This window comes from Herpailurus yagouaroundi, unplaced genomic scaffold (assembly GCF_014898765.1).
Source record: "Herpailurus yagouaroundi ecotype Mexico unplaced genomic scaffold, PumYag 160, whole genome shotgun sequence".
Taxonomy (NCBI): Eukaryota; Metazoa; Chordata; class Mammalia; order Carnivora; family Felidae; genus Herpailurus; species Herpailurus yagouaroundi.
Window position 1 is genome coordinate 29011620 of NW_024412401.1, and position 22438 is coordinate 29034057.

Sequence of the window (22438 nt, forward strand, 5' to 3'; positions counted from 1 at the left end):
TCTTTTTCAAGATTGCTTTGGTTTTGGGGTCTTTTGTGGTTCCATATAAATTTTAGGATTCTTTGTTTTAGTACTGTGGAAAATGGATTGCATTAAAAGTGTAGATTACTTTGGGTAGTATAGACATTTTAATAATATTTTTTCCAGTCCATGAGCATGGAATATCTTTCTTTGTATCATCTTCAGTTTCTTTCATCAGTGTTATAGTGTTCAGAGTACAGATGTTTCACCCCCTTGGCTAAGTTTATTTCTGGGTATTTTCTGTTTTTGGTAGGATTGTTCATTTCTCTTTCTGCTGCTTCATTATTAGTATATAGAAAGTGCAGCATATTTCTGCACATTGATTTTGTATCCTGCGTCTTTACTCAATTCCCTGATCGGTTCTAATAGTTTTTTGGTGGAGTTTTAGGGTTTTCTATATATAGTATCATGTTATCTGTAAATAGTGAAAGTTTTACCACCTCCTTACCAATTTGGATACTTTTTATTTCTTTTTGTTGCCTAATTGCCTGAGCTAGGACTGCCAGTGCTCTGTTGAATAAAAGTAGTGAGAGTAGGCATTCTTATCTTGTTCTAGATCTTATAGTAAAATCTGTTTTCCCATTGGATATTATATCAGCTGTGGGTATTTCATATATGGCCTTTATTATGTTGAAGTATGTTCCCTCTAAACCTACTTTGTTGAGGGCTTTTATCATGAATGGATGTTGTACTTTGTCAAATGCTTTTTCTGCATCTGTTGAAGTGATCATATGATTTTTATCCTTTCTCTTGATGATGGATCACATTGATTAATTTGATTATGGTCAATAACTTTTTTCATGTATTGTTGGATTCGATTTGCTAGTATTTTGTTGGGGATTTTTATATATATGTTCATCAGAGATAGTGGCCTGTAGATGTCTTTTTTTTTTTTTTCTAGTACCTTTATCTGGTTTTTGTATCAGGTTAATGCTGGCCTTGTAAAATGAATTTGGAAGTTTTCCTTCCTTTTCTACTTTCAGAATAGCTTGAGAAATGTAGGTATTAACTCGTCTTTAAATGTTTGGTAGAATAAGCCACTTTGTCCTAGACCTTTGCTCTTTGGGAATTTTTATATTACTGATTCAGTCTTCTTGCTTGTAATCAGTCTGTTCAAATTTTTTATTTCTTCCAGTTTCAGTTTTGATAAGTTATATGTTCCTAGGAATTTATCTGTTTCTTCTGCATTGTACAATTTGTTGGCATATAGTCATAATATTCTCTTACAGTTGTTTGTGTTTCTGTGAGGTTGGTTATTATTTCTCATCTTTCATTTGTAATTTTACTTGAGTCCTTTTTCTGTTATTTCATGGTTCTGACTGAAGATTTATCAATTTTGTTCATCTTTTTAAGGAACCATTTATCTGTTTTGTTCTTTTAATTTCTATATCATTTATTTTTGCTCTAATATTTATTTTCTCCCTTCTGCTGTTTTGGGGTTCTGTTTTTTCTTTCTTTAGCTCCTTTAGATATAGTTGTTTGAGGTTTTTTTTTTTTTTTTTGCTTCTTGAAGTTGGCCTGTATTGCCCTAAACTTCCTCTTAGAGCTGCTTTTGCTGCATCCCAAAGGTTTTGGACTGTTTTCATTTTCATTTGTTTCCATGTATTTTAGGATTTCTTCCTTGATTTCTCGGCTGACCCATTCATAATTTAGTAGCATGTTTTAATCTTCCATATATTTATTGTTCTTTCTAGACTTTTTCTTGTGGTTGATTTCTAGTTTCATAGCATTGTGGTCAGAAAAGATGCATGATATGACTTAAGTCTTTTTGAATTTGTTGAGACTTCTTTTGTGGCCTAATATGTGATCTGTTCTGGAGAATTTTCCATTTGTACCTGAAATGAATGTGTATTCTGCTATTTAGGATGGAATGTTCTAAATATATTTGTTAAATCCATCTGATCCAGTGTGTCATTCAAAGCCACTGTTTCCTTGTGGATTTTTTGATCTTTCCATTGACATTAGTGGGGTGTTAAAATCCCCTACTATTATCGTATGACTATTGATTAATTCCTTTATGTTGTTATTAACTATTTTTTATATTTGTGTATTCTCATGTTGGGTGCATAAATATTTAAAATTGTTATGTCTCCTTGTTGGATAGTTGCTTTTCTTATTATATAGTGTCCCTCTTTGTCTCTCGTTACAGTCTTTGTTTTAAAATCTATTTTGTCTGATATAAATATGTCTACTTAAGCTTTCTTTTGACATCCATTTACATGATAAATGTCTCTCCGTTCTCTCATTTTCAACCTTCAGGTGTCTTTAGGTCTGAAATGTGTCTCTCTTTTTTTTTTTTTTTTTTAAATGTTTATTTTTGAGAGAGAGAGACCGAGGCTGAGTGGGGGAGGGGCAGAGAGAGAGAGAGAGAGAGAGAGAGAGAGAGAGAGGGAGGGAGGGAGGGAGGGAGACAAGAATCTGAAGCAGGCTCCAGGCCCCATGCTGTCAGCACAGAGTCCAACATGGGGCTTGAACTCAAGAACCGTGATATCATGACCTGAGCCCAAGTCAGATGCTTAACTGACTGAGCCACCCAGGTGCCCCTGAAATGTGTCTCTTGTAGGCAGCATATAGTTGGGTCTTTTTTGCATTCTGTCCCCCTATGTCTTTTGATTGGAGCGTTTAGTCCATTTACATTCAAAGTAAATATTGACACGTAGGTACTTATTGTCGTTTTGTTTCTGAAGTTTTTCCCTCATGCTTTCTCCTCTTTCATGGTGTGCTGGTTTTCTTTAGTGCTATATTTGCATTCCTTGTTCTTTATCCTTTGCATGTCTATTTCTACTTTTCTATTTGGATACCATTAGATTTGTATATAACGTCGTTTGCATATAGCAGTCTATGTTATGTGATTTGCTTAAGTTTGAACCCATTCTTTACTGCTCTCCTCCCCACCTTTTAGGTATTTAGTGTCACATTTTATATCTTTGTATTTTGTGAATTCTTTGACTGATTTTCTACAGAAATACTTATTTTTGTAACTTCTGTGTCTCCCGCTTACATATGGTCACTTTTGGTCTTTCCTTTCCAGTCAGTTTCCTGCAGGTCTGGTTTAGTGGTCATGAACTCCTTTCATTTTTGTTTCTCTGGGAAACTATTTTTCCTTCTATTCTGAATGATGGCCTTGCTTCATAAAGTAATCTTGGCTGCCTATTTTTCCCATTCAGCACTTTTAGTGTGTTAGGCCACTCCCTTCTGGCCTGCAAAGTTTCTGCTAAGAAAGCTGCTGATAGCCTTATGGGGTTTCCCTTGTATGTTACTGTCATTTTTTGTCTTGCTCCTTTTTAAAATTGTTTATCACTACATGTTGACATTTTAATTACAATATATCTTTGTGTGAATCTGCTTTTGTGGATTCTGTTGGGGGTTCTCTGTGTCTCTTGGAAGTAGACATATTTCCTTCCCCAGATTAGTGAAGTCTTCAGGTATTATTTCTTCAAAATTTCTGCCCCCTTTTCTCTGTCTTATTCTTTTGGGATCCCTACCATTCAAATAATATTACATTTGGTGGGGTCACTGAGTTCCCTTAGTATACTCACTTTTTGAATAATTCTTTTATCTCACTTCTGTTCAGTTTGATTATTTTCCACCTCTCTGTCTTCTAGGTAATTAATTTGTTTCTCTTCCATTGCATCATGGGTGTTTGTAATCTCATCTATTGCACTCTTCATCACTGATTGGTTCTTTTTATCTCTGTATTAAGGGTCTCACTGATGTCTTCCACTTTTTTCTCAAGTGCAATATCTTTATGATTATTACTTTAAGTTTTCTATCAGTCATGTTACTTGTATGTGTTTTGTTTGGATCTCTGGCTGTGGCATTGTCAAGTTCTTTCATTTAGGATAAATTCCTATGTCTTCTCATTTTGTCTAAGTCTCTACCTGTTTCCATGTGTTAGGAAAGTCAGCTACATCTTCTGTTCTTAATGGTAATGGCCTGATGGAGAAGAGTTCCCTGGAGTATAGCATCCCCTGTTCTCCAGGCTTGGAGTTTCTGGGAGTATCTACAGTGTGTCCTGTGTACATTGTGTACTGGCCTCTTTATCCTTCAGGCCAGTGGTCTACAGCAGCTCTTTTTGCCTGTCATGGGCAGTGTTTGGTCTCTGGCCTGAATGTGAAGCATTTTATTAACTAGGTATGCTCTAGTCTCCTTGTGAAATGAGACCTATTGCCAGTGGAGTCGAGGCTGCATAAAATCATAGGTTTGGAGGGGCACCTGGGTGGCTCAGTTGGTTGGGCGACCGACTTCGGCTCAGGTCATGATCTCAGTTCTGAGTTCGAGCCCCGTGTCGGGCTCTGTGCTGACAGCTCAGAGCTTGGAGCCTATTTCAGATTGTGTCTTCCCTCTCTCTACCCCTCCCCTGCTGAAGCTCTGTGTCTGTCTCTCAATAATAAATAAACATTAAAAAAAAATTTTAAACTCCTATGTCTGGAGATATGTGTTGGCAAGGGTTGGACTGGTCTTTTGGGGGTAGGAGCCTACAGTGATGGGACTTGAGGCAAGCATGACTGGGAAGGGTGCATCTACCTAAGCATGGGAGATGGAACTTGGTATAAGCATGTTAGGTAGCAAGTGTCTGTGCTGTATTGGTTTCCACAGATGGCCCTGTGTTTATGCTGAGGAGCAGGCAGGGAAATGGCGCCTGCTAGTTCTTTGTCCTAAAGGGATCTCTCTGTGAATGCTGCCTCTCTGGGACAGGCTTCCAGATGAGCTCACAGCTTCCCCACCATGTGCCCCAGATGCTCTTCAGAAAGCAGTTACCATACTGTTTGTAGCAGGCTGTTTGCCCCACTGTGTCTCCAAAGAGGGGCTCCAGTACCCTTGGGGCTTTCCCATAGCCAAGCATGCTGACCTTTAGAACTCCAGGTTTTAATCCCCACTGGTTGCCACAACTCACAAAATTTGGTCTCTCTTTCTTTTGAAGCCAATTGCTACAGGGATTTGTATTCTCTGCATGGCCTCCCCTATGTGCTCGTGCGTCTCTGTGACTGCAGCTCCCACCCCACCACAGTGGCCACAATCTGTTTCTCTCCCAAACTGTGTCTCTACACTTCCTGCCTTCTTTGATGTGGTCTCTTCTCTGCCTTTCCTTGTGGAGTTTCTTCTGCAGTTCAGGTCAATTTCTGGGGTATTTCAGGTGATTTGATTTGATTCAGGGGCCGAGGTGAGCCTAGGGTCTTCCTACTCTGCTTCCATCTTCCCCACAAATCTTGAAGGTAGGTTTTATATCATTTTGTCCTCAAAATTCTGTGTGGTAAATAGGATGGGGGTTTTTGTTGTTTTGTTTTTAAAATAGGAAAGTGTGGGTTTGGAATGACTTAATCCAGAGTTCTATTCCTAATTTAAGGATTGGGTTTTCTTTTGAATACCTACTGTGTCACAGCTACTTAATAATACTGAGAAATTATAAAGTGTCATAGCCCTCAAGGAGCTCACAGCTTAGTAATCAATAGTATTACTTTCTTCTGTTCTTCTCATGTAGTCTGTTCCTGTTTTGTTTTTATTTTGTTTTTCTTGCATTTTGCCCTATTAGGATATTCTAGCCACTGGGAAATTTTTTTATTCAGTACATTTTTACTTTGCCCACTTCATCAGGAAACACTAACTTCTAATTTTTGTATGCCACTTCTCCTTTCAAAAGTAAAAGAAAAAATTAAATCTACCCTTGAGAATAAGATAATGATCATATTCTTCTTATGTTTGTCACATTGAATTTGCAGATCTATGTTGAGTGGTCAAGTAATAACAGACTGAATAGTACTTAGTACCAGGCAACACTGTAAGACTGTGCTGTCCAGTACAGTAGCCATACATGGCTGTTTACATTTAAATAAGATAAATAAAAATAATAACCTCGATTGTACTACTCACATTTCAAGGACCCAGTGACCATTAATAGTTAATGGGTAACTGGGCAATGCAGATAGAGGACATTTTTATCCTTTAATGAAGATCTATTCTCAGTGCTTTTTCATCCTTATAGCAACTATATGGGGAGTATATTACTGTCATCTCCAGTATGCAGTGAAATAACTTGCTGGTAAGTGGCAAAGCCCAGGATTTGAAATCAAGTAGTCTGTTTTTACAGTTTGTGCCTTTAACCAAACCACGAGACTGAATAATGACTGTTAAGATACTAAGTGACATAATTTCTTTCTAGGCCAAGAAAACAATAGCCAACAAAGAATAAGAGGATTAGTATCTGCAATTGGAGGATAAAGAGAGATCAAATATTAAGTATCTAAAATAGGAGAAACTTTAGATTTCATTGATTTGGATGTTCTTGAAGTTCCTACTTAGGAATGGCAAATATGCAACTCTTTATCATATTAACAAATAACAAAGTGCTCATAATAGCGTTGCTAATTGACTTTTGTACTCTCCCATCAAACCTAGAGTATTCTTGCCAATGTAACCTAGTATTGTCAGACATTCACAGTTGTTTGTAAAGTGAAACCAATTTAGCTGCTTCCTCTGCTATATCAAAGTTCAGGCCAGGTTATGATGTGGTGGTAAATAGCCCCCAAATCCCAATGGTTTACAAGTTCATTCAATAATTATGCTTCTTTACCTGTAGATCAGTTATTTCTGTTCAGTGTTATTCTTATTGTGGGACCCAGACTGAGGGAAAAATAGTCCTTACTGTGAACATGCTTTTCTCATGGGAGAGAGGAGACAAATGATGAATTATATGCTGTCTTTTAAGCTTACTTTCAAAAAAGGCACATTTTTCATTTCATTGGCCAGAGCCAATCACGTGGCTAAGCTGATACTATCGGAGAGATTAGTGGCCCTGGGAGAGATTAGTGGCCCTGGGAAGGCAGGGGCAGTGATTATTTGAATGAATAATCCATCACATCTTCTTAGAAGTATTTCTTATCAAGTATGTATGTCCTGAGATTCCAATGATGCATTGAAATCTGTATCTTCATAAGCTCACTATAAAAGATTTGCTGTTGAATCTTTTCAAGTATAATTCTCAGAAATTTTTTTATTGTTTACTAAATATGTGGTAACTTAATGACTAAGGTCTGTTTCAATTTGCTTCAATCAGGTGCTCGATCCCAGGCAGCTTCTATTTTAACCAAGTTTCAAGAACTCAAAGGTGTTCAAGATGAGCTGAGAATTAAGGAGAATGAGCTACAGGCTCTAGATGAGGAATTAGCAGGTCTTAAAAACACAGCTGAAAAGTAAGACTTTGTTGAATTAAGTTGTATTTTTAAGTTTCTTTTTGGTCAAAGATTTGCATGGTAGAAGATGAAAGAATTTTAGCTAAAGAAATACAACTTCTGACTTTTATCAGTTAGCTTTTTCTGATAAGAATGTCATTGTTATAAGAAATTAGGGAAAGCTAATTAAAAGGAAGAAAAAACATCAACCAAATATTTTTCTTTCCCTGTTGAGATACACTGTTAACATTCTACTGGGATTGGTGGGGAAATCCATACTCTGGATGTTGATACCAGAGGGTACTGGAGTCTTTGATTTGAAATGATACACAATGTAGCATTGATCAATACCAACATTAAGTTTAGTAGCATCGTGGCTATCCTATACATTATTAAAGATCACTGAGCTGCCTACTGAGGCATGTAAGAAAGTCACTGTTAAAGTGTTTCCTTACTGTGTTTCTTTTGTAGGGGTATGGGTATGCATATGTATGTGTACCTTTCAGTATTACTTCTGTTTGTGTATGGTACAGGTACATTTTTTTTTTTTTTTAATTGGCGTCATGCTACCTCATGTATCTTTTCATCACTTAACGTCAGTGCCAAGTACTCTTGTAGGAGCTGGGAATACAGCAGCAAACCAAACATAAATCTCTTCCTTCTTCTTGCTTTCAAAGTTAAATTGGTAAAACATGTTAGGTAACACTGAGTTCTAAGAGGAAAAATGCCACAAACCTACAGTCTCCAAAGATGACAAATGGGAAAGGAGTTAAAATTAAAATCAGACATTTTATTCAGAATTCACAATACTGAACAAAGGTTAAAAATCATATATAAGTAAACTTCAAAATATATATGGTTTTGTAAATTTTAAACATTCATCTTCTGAAATTATCAAAACTTAGAATGTTGCCAAGACTTTTTTGGGATATTATATGTATAGAAGAGATGCTCATAATTAGTCAAAGTGGTCATTCCAACATAGATATTATATCAAAATGCCCACTCTCAAATATATACATACAAAGCCTGCTTTTACCTTCTTTAACATAAATTACCAAAAAGTGAATATCTGTGGAAACTTTGGCAAGGCAATGAGTTTGCAGCTGGCATTTGGCTTGGTGCTGTTACCTTTATTCAGTAGTATTGGATCATTTATTTTGCAGAGTTGTCTTGTGGACTGATAGTGGCATTGAGGTCAAGGAAAGGAAATAGATTTTTAAAAATATGAGAGTGGAAGTATCAACTAAAGCCATTTCTTTCACAGACCATATCAGGAAAATAGCTTTTATCTTTTTTTTTTTTTTCAAGTTTCTATACTCCCCATTTTTAAATGAATTGAAAAATGGCTTTAAAATTACAGTTTTAATTGCTGTCAAGCATTCTCAGCCAAGAATACTCAAGGGAGTATTTATGTTTTATAAGTTGCTTCCTTTTTCCTCAGACCTCATGAATTTCTAGTGTCAAGCTGCCTTGTGAATTTATTACAACTTGATATTTCACTGTGGCTGAATTAGCTAAATACCTTCCAAAGAAAATATTAAGCAGCTAGAAATGGGCTAGATTACAGGGTTTGCAAGAAGAGCACAATGTAATGTTTAGTTCAGTACTAGGTCTTTTAAAACTATCAGTCTCATTACAGAATGTTGGGGGGAACTTTTTATTAGTATTTGAAAATGGGAATTGATAACCAGATTTTTGAAATTTTGTGTGATTGTTGCATATTAATGTATTTTTGTGGGAAGCTGTTGTGGAGTTTGGAGTTTTTCTTCTTGGTAAGGCTCAGTAGAAGAGACCATTTTTAAGGAAACCTATTTATTTAAAGGTTATATTTAGTGCTTTCTAAAATTAATATTTCTGTAAATAGTTGTCAGCCTTGGCCGTTTAGAGTCGTTTACCTTCGGTGATCAAATCAGACTTTAATTTGATTCCTCAAAAACTGAGTCTTCAAAACTATTCTTGTAATCAGTGGCATCTTAACATTGTTTATATTGAGGGGCACCTGCGTGGCTCAGTCGGTTGAGCAACCGACTTCAGCTCAGGTCATGATCGCATGGTTTGTGAGTTCGAGCCCCACGTCGGGCTCTGCTGACAGCTCAGAGTCTGGAGCCTGCTTCGGATTCAGTGTCTCCCTCTCTCTGTGCCCCTCCCCACTCATGCTCTGTCTTTCTCTGTCTCAGAAATAAATACACATAAAAAAATTGTTTATATTGTATGTGAGTTTATTTTAGGCAAGAGCCTATTGTTTGAATGCATGTCTCAAATATCAGAAAAGTTGTGACCATTTATTGTAAACTTCTCTTTTTCTAAGGTATCGCCAACTAAAACAGCAGTGGGAGATGAAAACTGAGGAGGCAGATTTATTACAAACCAAGCTCCAGCAAAGCTCCTATCACAAGCAACAAGAAGAATTAGATGCCCTTAAAAAAACCATTGGTAAGATAAAAACATTCTGTGCTTCCTCTGTTTATACTGATAAACAGAGTATCATCTGTTTAGATATTTAGATCTCATCTTTATTATATATTTATTTGAATTAGTTACCTTAAATATTTTAATTATTAGATACTATTATATTGCCAAGTTCTGCCCATTTGGAGCAGTATACATTTCCACCAGTGGCATATGAAAGTTGTCAGTTCTCTAAATCCTTTCTTTTCTAGAAAGTCTTTAAAATATCTCCAATGTGATTGTTAGAAAGAGGTAGCACATTACTGTTTTCACCTGCAGATATTGCAGGGGAAGCCTAGAATCTATTTGATCTGTTCCTCAGACCTTTTGGTTTCTACTTCTGTGAATATTCTACTTCTTTTCAACCATTTTTCCTATTGACTTGCTTATGGTTTGTTTCTATTGTTCTCATACTTAATCTATAAGAAATCGTAACTCTTATCTGCATTATGAATATCTTTTGGTTTATGTGCTTGTCTTTTAATTTTGTTCATAGTATTTTTGTTAAACAGAAACTTTTAATGTTTAATTCAATTTATAGCTGCTTCTACAGAACCCTCATTTTAAGAACTTGTCTTACACTTTTAATTAGAATTTAATTGTATATGGTAGTTTTAGTTTTTCTCATTCCATAGGACAATATCCACCTACCTATTACCCACTAATATTTTCTTTCCTTTTTATAAAATTTAAAAAATGTACCCATTTTGTTTACCCCCTATCTCTGGCAACCACCAATCTGTTTTCTGTACTAAGATTTTTTTAATTGGTTAAGATTCCACATGTAAGTGATATTATATGGTATTTATCTTTCTCTTTTTTTCATTTAGTATAATGGCTTTGAGTTCCATCCATGTTTTTGCAAATGGCAAGATCTCATTCTTTTTTTATAGCTGAGTAATATTCCATTATATATACACACACATTTTCTTTACCCATTATCCATGAGTAGATGCTTACCTAAGTTGTTTCCATATCTTGGCTATTGTAAATAATGCTGCAGTGAACATTGTGGTGTGTATATATTTTTGAGTTACTGTTTTTGTTTTCTTCAAATACCCAGGAGTAGAACTTTTACATCATATCTATTTTTATTTTTTTGTGGAACCTCCATACTGTTTAACATAGTTGCTGCGGTAATTTGCATTCCTCCCAACAGTGCATGAGGGATTCCCTTTTCTCCACATCATCTCTGACACTTGTTATTTGTTTTGTTTTTTTTTGATAATAGCCCTTCTAACGTGTATCTATCTTATTGTGATTTTGATTTGCATTTCCCTGATGCTTAGTGATGTTGAGCATCTTTTCATGTACTGGGTGACTATGTATCTGCTGTAGAAAAGGGTCTATTCAGATACTCTACCCGTTTTTTAATCAGACTGTTTGGCTTTTTCTTTTGAGTTGTAGGAGTTTCTTACATATTTTGGGTGTTAACCTCTCATCGATATGATTTGCAAATATTTTCTCCCATTAATTATGTTGTCTTTTCAATTTGTTGCTCTACAGAAACTTTTTAGTTTGATAATTGTCCCAGTTATTTTTGCTTTTGTTGTGTTTGCTTTTGGTGTGAAGTCCAAAAAAAATCACTGTTAAGACCAGTGTCAAGGAGTTTATCACTTATGTTTTCTTCTAGGAGTTTTATGGTTTCAGGACTTACATTCAGGTCTTTAACCTATTGAGTTAATTTTTATATGTAGTATAAGATGATGGTGCAGTTGCATTCTTTGGCATGTGGCTGTCCAGTTTTCTAAGCACCATTAATTGAAGAAACTGTTCCTTCTTCATTGTATGTTCTTGGCTCCTTTGACCATTCATGCATGGGTTTATGACAATTTATTTCTGGGCTCTGTTTTGTTCCATTGATTGGTGTGTCCTTTTTTTTTTTTATCATTTTATTTTTTTTTAATTTACATCCAAATTAGTTAGCATATAGTGCAACAATGATTTCAGGAGTAGATTCCTTAATGCCCCTACCCATCTAGCCCATCCCCCCTCCCACAACCCCTCCTGGTGTGTCTATTTTTAATGCCAATTCCATACTGTTTTGATTACTATAGCTTTGTAATATAATTTAAAATAAGGAGTGTGATGCCTCTGCCTTTGTTATTCTTAAGATGGCTTTGGCTATTCCATACAGATTTTAGGATTCGTTTGTTTCTGAAAAAATGCCATTAGAATTTTGATAGGGATTTTTAACGGATCTGTAGATTGCTTTGGATAGTATGGACATGTTAACAGTATTCTTCCAGTCCATGAGCACTGAATATCTTTCCATTTATTTGTGTCTTTTTCAGTTTGTTTTATCAATAAGTGCATTATAGCTTTATGTGTACAGTTCTTTCTACCTTCTTGGTTAAATTTATTCCTAGGTATTTTATTCTTTTTGATGTAATTATAAGTAGGATTATTTTCTTACTTTCTCTGATAGTTATTATTGTTTAGAAATGCAACAGATTTTTTTACATTGATTTCATATCCTGCAACTTTACAGAATTTGTCTATTCTAACAGTTTTTTAGTGGAATCTTTAGGGTTTTCTATATATAATAGATCATCTAGAGAAAGTTTTACTCCTTTCGAATTTGGATGCCTTTCTCTTTTTTTTTTTTTCCTCTTTTTTCCACATTGCTCTAAGTAGGACTTAAGGACTATGTTCAATAAAAATGGAGTCAGTCTTGACTTGTTTCTGATCTTAGAGGAAAAATTTTCAGCTTCTCACTGTAGATAGGGTATGATGTTAGCTGTGGGCTTCAGTTTGATCATAAATGGATGTTGAAATTGGTCTAAGCTTTTTCTGCACCTATTGAGAACATGCTTTTTATCCTTCATTTGGTTAATGTGGTGTAGCCCATTGGTTGCAGATGTTAAACCAGCCTTGCATCTTTGAAATAAATCCCATTTGATCATGGTGTGTCATCCTTTTAATGTATTCTTTAATTCAGTTTGCTGATATCTGTTGAAGATTTTTGTGTTTGTGTTCATCAGGGATATTAGGCAGTAACTTTTTTCCTCTGGTGTCCTCTGGTTTTGGTATCAGGGTAATGCTGGCCTTAATAGAATGAGTTTAGAAGTGTGCCCTCCTCTTCTGTGCTTTGAGAGACTGAATTCACCAGTGAAGCCATCTGGTCCTGGACTTTTGTTTGTTAAACAGAGATTTTTGATTACTGATTCCGTCTCCTTGTTAATAATTGGTCTGTTCAGATTTTCTATTTCTCATGATTGTCTTCGTAGGTTGTATATTTCTGGGAATTATTGTTTCTTCTAGGTTGTCCAATTTGTTGGCATATAATTGTTTATAATACTCTCTTGGGATTCTCTGTTTCTGTGGTAGCAGTTGTGTCTCCCTCGTTTTTCTGATTTTACTTGATTCCTCTCTTGTTCTTAGGCTGGCATGAGGTGTATCAATTCTTTCTGAGAAGTAGCTTTCACTTTCATTAATCTTTTCTATTATCTTTTAGTCTCTTTCATTTTACTTTTGCTCTGATCTTTATTTCCTTCCTTCTGCTAACCTTGAGCTTTGTTTTTTGCTTTTTAGTTCCTTTATGTGTCAGGTTTTTTGAGATTTTTCTCCTTCCTTGATGGAGGCAGCACTATAAACTTCACTCTTAGAACTGCATTTGCTGCATCCCATTAAGTTTTGGTATGTTGTATTTCCATGTTAATTTGTTTTAAGGTACTTTTTAAATTTTTTCTTTGATTTTTATTTGCAGCGATATTGTGCACTGAAAAGTAGCATAGGATATTATGTAGTTAATGGTCTCCAGGGTTGTATTTGTATCTGCATTCTAACACAGTGTATGGCAATTGTGACACTAATCTACTCATTTTATCTTGCTTTTTTTTCCTGTACAAATTAGAGCTACATAGGTAAAGAATACAATGTAAGTTTGTTTATGAAATTAAGCTTTTTGTCCACTTAGTAAAGGAGAAATACCATAGTTATACTCTTGTTCTGGCTTAGGAAGCATATTACAAGTATATTGAAAGGTGGTCTGTGATCTTTTTAGTAAGTTAAAGACAAAATTTGTTACTCAGTTTCATAGGCTGGGAAATAATTTCCTCATAGTCTTTAGATAATTCAAGTGTGGTTCTTAGGCAGGGTTTATGTTTCAACGTAGCATTTCTGGAATAAGGTTGGAACAGTTTTTTTAAATTTTAGCCTAAATTCTTTAGATCATATCTTCTGTTAAAAGGTGAATTCATAAGGCACTCATAAACCATTGCCTATAACTGCTAATAGTTCAAGGACCTCATTTAGCTACATTTGCCTGCTTTATGATGCAGAGGAAAGTGAGGAGACTTTAAAAAACACCAAAGAAATTCAGAAAAAAGCAGAAGAAAAATATGAAGTATTGGAGAATAAAATGAAAAATGCAGAAGCTGAAAGAGAGAGAGAACTGAAGGATGCTCAGAAAAAACTGGATTTTGCCAAAACAAAAGCAGATGCTTCTAGCAAGAAAATGAAAGAAAAACAACAGGTAATACCTTTCTTGAAATGGAACCAATCTTTAACATCAGTATAGAGCTGAAGGTGGTAGAGCATCTTGGGTTAGCCTCACTCATCAGTGTTCATCACAAAATCTAAAAGCACAGTATGCTTCTTTAGGAAGTAATTATGCGTCCTATGAGTCAAATTAAAACATTCCTTTCTGAAAACCCTGTAATGGAGTGTCATAATGGTAAGGATAGGTTGCATTGTCTTTCTAATTTAGAGAAAGAGCAAAATTGCCTTTTGGTAAATGCTGCACTTAAGAGTAGACCAAAGCTTATGTCATGCGGTGGAGGTATGTCCTATCAGCTCCAAGTGTTGACATTTTTATTTGGTGATCATCTATGAATGGATCCTGTGAAAGATTGATATATGACAAAGCATGTTATATTTACAAAGTACCATTCAGTTGTAGACTGGTGATACCTGATTTTATCTTTTGATAGTGCCACAGATGGAATTTGAACCTAGCCTTTTCTGCCTCCAAAGGCTTTGTTCTACATCACTTTTCTGTATGATTCTATTTAAATCTGCTTTTCTTCATATTCTGTCACTAAATAGCTGCACAGAGTATTTTCTAACAAACTAAAGGCTACAGAGGGAAAGAAGAAAATTGAGCAGCTGGGTTTTTTTTGACATTTAAAAAAGGCTTTTCCTTTGCTAATTTATCTGTTAACGTAGAATTCTAGATTGTTTTTCTCTGTAGGAATAACAAAATAAACAGTTTATGCCCAGTTCTTTGAACCTGTAAAAACTGTACATACATTTGTAATGTTTAACTAAAGGAAAATAAATTTTCTTTCTCCTCCCTTTTTCTGGAGAAGCAGCTTATATGTGTTTTGGTAGTTGAATAAGCTGTGGGTGTTACTTGCATGGGAATCTTAATAATTTTGTTGACATGTATCTATTTTTCAGTAGTTAATAGTCTGTTGAATGTCTGAATAACATTCTTTTAGGAAGTTGAAGCTATCACTCTGGAGCTGGAAGAGCTCAAGAGAGAGCATGCATCCTATAAACAACAGCTTGAAGCTGTAAATGAAGCTATCAAATCCTATGAAGGTCAGATTGAAGTAATGGCAGCTGAGGTGGCTAAAAATAAGGTACTTACCGTGCTGGAGAAATTACAAATGTTAATCCACTTATGAAATGTTGGCTTGAAGATGTTTGTCTTTAGAAGTCTTGATCTCTTCATTCTTTACTTATTGAGACAGAGAAAGAGCATGAGTGGGGGAGGGGCAGAGAGTGAGACTCTCAAGCAGAGTCCGATGTGGGGCTCAAACTCACAAACCCTGAGATCATGACCTGAGCCGAAATGAAGAGTCGGACGCTTAACCGACTGAAGCACCCAGGTGCCCCTCTTCATTCTTGTCTTGATGAGAGGCAAAAATGATGATTCCTGATCCAGAAAGAGTCCTGAAATAATATTACTAATTGTTTTAATCTGGGTCTACTCAGAAGACGAAAACTACACAGTAATTTGTTTTTTTGGTTTTTTTTTCAACGTTTATTTATTTTTGGGACAGAGAGAGACAGAGCATGAACGGGGGAGGGGCAGAGAGAGAGGGAGACTCAGAATCGGAAACAGGCTCCAGGCTCTGAGCCATCAGCCCAGAACCTGACGCGGGGCTCGAACTCACAGACCGCGAGATCGTGACCTGGCTGAAGTCGGACGCTTAACCGACTGCGCCACCCAGGCGCCCCAAAAACTATACAGTAATTTGAACAGGCAGAGTTTAAATAAAAAATTTAACTACAGTAGGAGTTTGGAATGATAAGGGATGATCCCTAAAGAATAAAGAGAATTCTAAATTATATAGGAACAGCCCTTACAGGGAATAGCCACTACCACCCTTAGGGCTGAGGGAGTGCACCCATGGAAGGAACAAATTGGAAAAGAGCCATAGCAACTATAGGCTGAAAACCAGATCTAGTTGAAGATGTAACTGTGGCCCCCTGGTTGTGAAGTTTGCTGGAGTGCCATGGGTAGTCATCCATAGGGAAGTGCCACGTGGGATGTAGGGGAAATTAGCCCATGTGAACATGTTGCAAAGCCCTGTTGCCCTCTCCCCATCTGCCGGATGCCAGGGAAGCCATGTAGGTTGCGGGCCCTTGCACATGACAAACTTGCCTTTGAGAAAAGCACACCAGAACTGGGAAGTAAAGCCTCTTCTTTCTACAGTTTCCTTACAGCATCCTTTACTATTGAGGCTGACTATAGTTGCAGCTGGTTGGGGAGAAATGTTCTATCAGAAGCAGGGAAGTGAAGGATGGATTTAGGACTGAGGGTATTTCAAATGTTATGAAGACATTCTGTCACCTGCAAATTCATACTGTGGTATATCTTTATTAGAGATTGTCCCTAATGAATATTGGAAATTCTCTTGCCCCTTTCTTTGATTTTGTCTTTGAATTGCTTTGTTTCATATTGAGGTATAATTGATCTATATGGATTTCACGTATACAACATAATGATTTATTTGTATATGTTGCAAAAAGACCAACCCATAAATCTAGTTAATCCCTCACCACACAGTTACAAATATTTTTTGTGATGTGAACTTTTAAGATCTACTGTCTCAGCAACTTTTAAATATACAGTACCACTGACTACACTCATCATGTTTTTTAAGTTTTGTTTCGTGTTGCTAATTGATACCGTTTGTAACTAATATTGATTTTTATGTTAACTGAATGTAATAGCTTTCAACAGGGTAGTTCCATTCAGTTTTCAGTGTGGTATTTTTGTCTTGTTTGTGTCCTCTACATGCTTTTATGTTTTCCTTTGATATGATTGTTGTAATTGTTGTAGCCTATAGTGTTTTTGGAAAGTAGGTCTTTCCTCTTGATTCTCTTCATGGATAAATTAAAGTTTTTTGTTTTTAACCCATTATTTATCAAATCAATAGAACAGTTTTTAACTACTTTTTTTGAAGTTAAGATCAAAATGCTTTTCAGCTTTGTGTTCTGTGTTACTGATTAAATTTTTTAGTTTCTGTTCAGTTTTTATTTTGCCTCCAAAGTAAATTTTAGTTTTTAAAAATATTTTTAGTTCCCTTCTGATTTGTTGTCTTAATCTCATTTTTCCCGTGCATATTTTTGCTGTCTTTCATGGACATCATGTTGTAGAATTTTAAAAGTTAGATATGTTTTTAAAGATAATTGTGAAAATAAATAAGCTACTCCTTTCCTGATCTAAATAAAGTCCGAACATGTACATACTTCCATTTCTCTTTATGGAGAAGTATAAAATAGATCACTTGGTTGTTAAAGGTTGTTTTTTTGGGCTCTGCATTCTAAATTGTTTCCTTTGCAGATAAGAATATCAAAGGAAACTCCCAGGGAACTAAGAAAAGAAACTACCTACTAATTAGACAAACAAAACTAAAATTTCATTTCTGTTCAATCTTAAGTAACAGATTTCCTATCATTGTAAAAAAAGGTTAAAACAGTGAAAATTGCATTGCAGTTTTTAACCTGTAGGCATGAGAGAATCTTCTTCATAAACACTTTTTTTTTGTTTTTAAAGATACAGTGTTAGTTAATAAACTTATATTTCCCTTTGGTTAATATCTTAAGCAGAGTATTTTTCAGTTTCTCTTCACAGGTTTCAAAAAGCTAAAATATCTTCAGGTTTTTATATGAATGTCATGTTTTATTTTCTTTCCTCAAAAGACCTCTGATGACACAGATTAAACATTATAGGGAAATTAAGGCACTTTGAGTACCCTAACCATAACATCAGGTATTCTTTGTTGCTCATCTTGTTTCCTAATGAGCATGCTAAAAACATTCCTAAATTTTTCCTTGTGGTTTGCATCATGAAGATCCATTCTTCCTCAGAAACTTAAAGCAGGTTGTCCTACTTTGGTTTTCCCCCTACCTAAATATGGGTTGAACTAGGTTTTTTTGGTTTAGATATTTGTGTGAGTTCTTTCAAGATTTGGGTGAAGCAATGGGATTTGCAGGGCAGGTTGGTGATAGACTGAATTGCAGTTACAATTACCACTTCTGACATTGAGTAGCTCCAACCTTGGGAGGTAGGGGGATATTCAAAGTCAAAGCAAGAAAGTTTTTCTTTGTGCCACAAATCTATTTATTGAAAAAAGTTTCTTGTATTTTTCTGTTTTGACCCTTGTGCTAGAACCAAACATTATGACCTTCTGTTGCACCGATAAATATGGCTTATATCTACAAAGGGAAGAGCAGAAAACCCGGCCTACATCCTTCCCTTCCTGATAAATGACATGTGGGGATCTGGCATAGCGTCTTCTTGTTAACTACCCAGAAATGCCACTTTACTGAGACCTCACAAGTCAGTTTCCTGTAGTTCACTGTATCCCCAGAAACTTTGTTGCTTCCAGCACGAACACTGTATCCCATCTTTTTTCTAGTGATAAAACAAGTTTTCTCCTGTATGCAAATTAATTAGTCATTTTAATGGGGATATACAATGTAGAGGGTTAGGTGACCATCTGCCTGTAATCACATTGCCATCTTGCCCAGACGCTTTTTAGATGATCTTTTTATGCCCACATTACTTTGCTATATATCATCTTCTATTTGTTCCAGGAGTCTGTAAATAAAGCTCAAGAAGAGGTGACCAAGCAAAAAGAAGTGATAACAGCCCAAGACAATGTAATTAAAGCTAAATATGCTGAAGTTGCAACACACAAGGAACAAAACAATGATTCTCAGCTTAAAATTAAGGAATTGGACCACAACATCAGCAAACATAAACGGGAAGCTGAAGATGCTGCTGCAAAGGCACGTTTGTGTTGTTTATTTCTACCCGTAATCAGATTTTTGCTTCTGAGTTGTTGAGATATTCTGGTAAACTGCTCAATGGAGAATTCAGTATAAATGGCAGAAATACGGTATAAAAGAATTTTGAGGCTTACTGCTATTTTAATGGCTTCTCAGCAATGCTTATTTTTACCACCTGGCATAAATCTTTCTAAATTTCAGGTATTTATTCCTATGTATAAGATGTTTCAGTGGTCTCCCATAGAACTAACCATTTTTTAATCCCCAGATATTCAGATTAATATATTAGTTGTGATTATATATTTTGTTGCCTGTGAGTTTTCAATTTATTTTGAAATAAGGTAAACGATATATATTTACAGGCAACTTCCAAAACCAGGACTTAATTGGCTTCCAGATGTCCTTAAGAGGATCAGTATAGTCAATTTTGCAGCCTCGTCTGAAATCTGATGTTTTGCTAGCAGCTGTCTTTTTTGAAGTTATCTCAGTTTTTTGTTCACTCCTGAAAGTTTCTTTCTGGGGCACCTGGGTGACTCAGTTGGTTAAGCTTCTGACTCTTGGTTTCCTCTCAGGTCATGATCTCACAGTTCATGAGTTCGAGCCCCACATCGGGCTCTCTGCTGACAATGAGGAGTCTGCTTAGGATTCTCTTTCACCACCTCTCTCTATCCCTCCCATCCCCCTCAAAAATAAGTAAACATTAAAGAGAATACATGCTTTTGCAGAAATTCGCTGCTTGGTTAAGAGGCTGCACTCATGAAATCTTAGTAATTTGCCCATCATGTTTTCTTACGAGTGTGTAACCGTTTGATGCCTTTTAAATCTTGTTTAGCATCTTAAAAGTATAAGAGATTTAACTTCAAAAAAGTCAGAACATACAAAATAGTCACCCCAACCCTCTGAAAGAGCCCTGTGTGACTGTTCAGGCTCACACTTAAAGAAAATATTTTTTCATAGCCACATCACTAATTTCCTAATTTTTTTTGTATTGATTTTCCATTAGCCTGGTAGCCTCGTATTAGTGGATTCACTGAAATGTTACCAATGTTAATATTACTGTTAATAGGTTTTTGGTAATTGAAAGTGCTAGTAGTGGTGATTGCTATGGGATTTTATTTACGGTTAAGGTAAAAAGGAGAGTTAAAAGTGGAACTGCTAAAAAGTCCAGGATTCTTTAAAGTCTATAGTTTGTCAAATATTAATTACATACCAACTAGTATCAGATAGTAGTAGGCCAGGCACTAATGATAAGGATGAGCAACATGTACCCAGAATGCTTTCATTGACCCTATGGATCAGCAGGGAAGGTAGATTGGAAATGATCATCTTTGGAGCCTGGAGGTGAGACCGTTCCCCTGGAATTAATGAGGATAAACAGACTGACAAGGATTAGACTCTATCAGTCAGAACCAACCTTGAACAATTTTAGTAGAAGAAAGTCTTCTTTAAGCACTATAATCTAAAATTTTTTTTAACTCTTTTTACCATATAAAGAAATACATTACTGTGCCTTGTCAAAAGAGGGTGACTAGGCAATGGAGTCAAAGTTTAGAGCGGCTTTTTATTTACCTAGTATATTTTAGAATTATAATCAGTCAGGGGCGCCTGGGTGGCTCAGTCGGTTGAGCTTCCGACTTCGGCTCAGGTCGTGATCTCACAGTCTGTGAGTTCGAGCCCCGCGTCAGGCTCTGTGCTGACAGCTCAGAGCCTGGAGCCTGCTTCAGATTCTGTGTCTCCCTCTCTCTCTCTCCCTCCCCCGTTCATGCTCTGTCTCAAAAATAAAATAAAACATTAAAAATTTAAAAAAAGAGAGAATTATAATCAGTCAGAATTAGGCTTCCACAAATTTACCAAATCAATGACTTAAGTATTCTTATGAGAATTTTAATTTTCACAAATTATTTTTGAAGCAATAGATTGAGTTTGGTAAAATCTGAAGGAGGCTTATCTTATATTCTAATGGAAATGATTTACATGTATAAATTTCTCTGAGCTAGCTTTTCTTTTAATGCTTAGGTAATCTTTTTCCTATACAATTTTTTTTTAACCTATTCTCTAGGTAAAAATATTCATACTTAATAGTAAACCTATACTAACAGTGAACCTCATTTTTGCAGATGAGTAATTGTGGGGTTTTCTCCTAAATACTTAAAATTAGTAAACATTTAAGAAACTAGTTTTTGTTTTTTAATTTTTTTTTTTAATGTTTATTTATTTTTGAGACAGAGAGAGACAGAGCATGAACAGGGGAGGGGCAGAGAGAGAGGGAGACACAGAATCTGAAACAGGCTCCAGGCTCCGAGCAGTCAGCACAGAGCCCGACGTGGGGCTCAAACTCACGGACCATGAGATCATGACCTGAGCCGAAGTCGGACGCTTAACTGACCGAGCCACCCAGGTGCCCCAGAAACTAGTTTTTAAATGTCGGTTTGTAAACAATGAGAGATTCCTCCATTATCCTCCATGGCTAGGTCTCCAAAATGTTGAAGGACTATGACTGGATTAATGCAGAGAAACACCTCTTTGGGCAACCTAATAGTGCCTATGATTTCAAAACCAACAACCCAAAAGAAGCTGGTCAGAGACTTCAGAAGTTGCAAGAAATGAAGGAGAAACTAGGAAGAAATGTCAACATGAGAGCTATGAATGTACTGACAGAAGCTGAAGAGCGGGTAAGTCCTTTTCCTTGGACTCTCTGGCCTCCTTAGGGAATGAGTAGCACTAATAGCTCTCTGTGACCCCTGTGGCAGTTACTAGAGTCAATCTTTGGCTTGATACTCTTGATACTGGATTTGTTTTCTTGTTCTCCCTTTTCAGTTCTCTCTTACTTGTTTTTGCATCAATTATTTATATAGTCTATTGTCCCTTGAAAAGCTTTTCTACTGGCTTTGCCCAGAATACCATCTATCCTTTTCTTATTCTTGGTATAAATAAGAACATTTTTTCATGATTACTCCTCCCATTTCTATAATTTCTTTCAGTTGCCTTGAAAAGGCCTTGAAAAATAAGGCTACTCTGCTGTGTGCCTCCTTACCAGTCATTCCATAAATACGGTGTTCCTTTTGACTCTAGGGTATACTAGAACCATTACATAAGTAATGACTAAAATTGTTATATGCATAACCACTCCTTTCCTAATCTGTAAATCCAGCATCATCTTCTGTTTTAATGTTCACTTACGCAATAATGTTATCATCTCCCCAACCCTGACAGAACTTTGAATCTGCTGTGTCACTAGAAAAATCCACAGGGAAAAGCAATTCATATTCTCAACAGCTCCATAGGAGATAGCAGTCTAATTTTATATAATGCCCTATACTTTATTTTTTCTAAGATTCTGTTTGAATTTGTATCAGAGAGTTATGAGAACTCTCTAAAAGTGGCAATACTTATGAACTCCATTACTTCTAAAAAGTTTTGCTGTACTGGGTTTTTTTAAATTGTTATTGACATTACTATCTGCAAAGAACCTGTATTATGTTAGATACCAAACAGGCTAATAATGCGCGTGTTGTGATCTCTCTATAAATGTTCCCGCTGGTTTT

At 35.9% G+C, this 22438-nt stretch overlaps 1 protein-coding gene across 2 annotated transcripts in view; it reads left to right on the forward strand.

The window, feature by feature from the left end:
* Nucleotides 1-22438, forward strand: part of SMC2 (structural maintenance of chromosomes 2) — a 67275-nt gene that overhangs the window by 28938 nt on the left and 15899 nt on the right. For both annotated transcript variants that reach the window (XM_040481861.1, XM_040481859.1), the window contains exons 16-21: nt 7076-7211; nt 9502-9626; nt 13925-14118; nt 15086-15229; nt 18699-18893; nt 21365-21565. In XM_040481861.1, coding sequence (XP_040337795.1) covers nt 7076-7211; nt 9502-9626; nt 13925-14118; nt 15086-15229; nt 18699-18893; nt 21365-21565 — 995 coding nt within the window. The remainder of the gene's footprint in view (nt 1-7075; nt 7212-9501; nt 9627-13924; nt 14119-15085; nt 15230-18698; nt 18894-21364; nt 21566-22438) is intronic.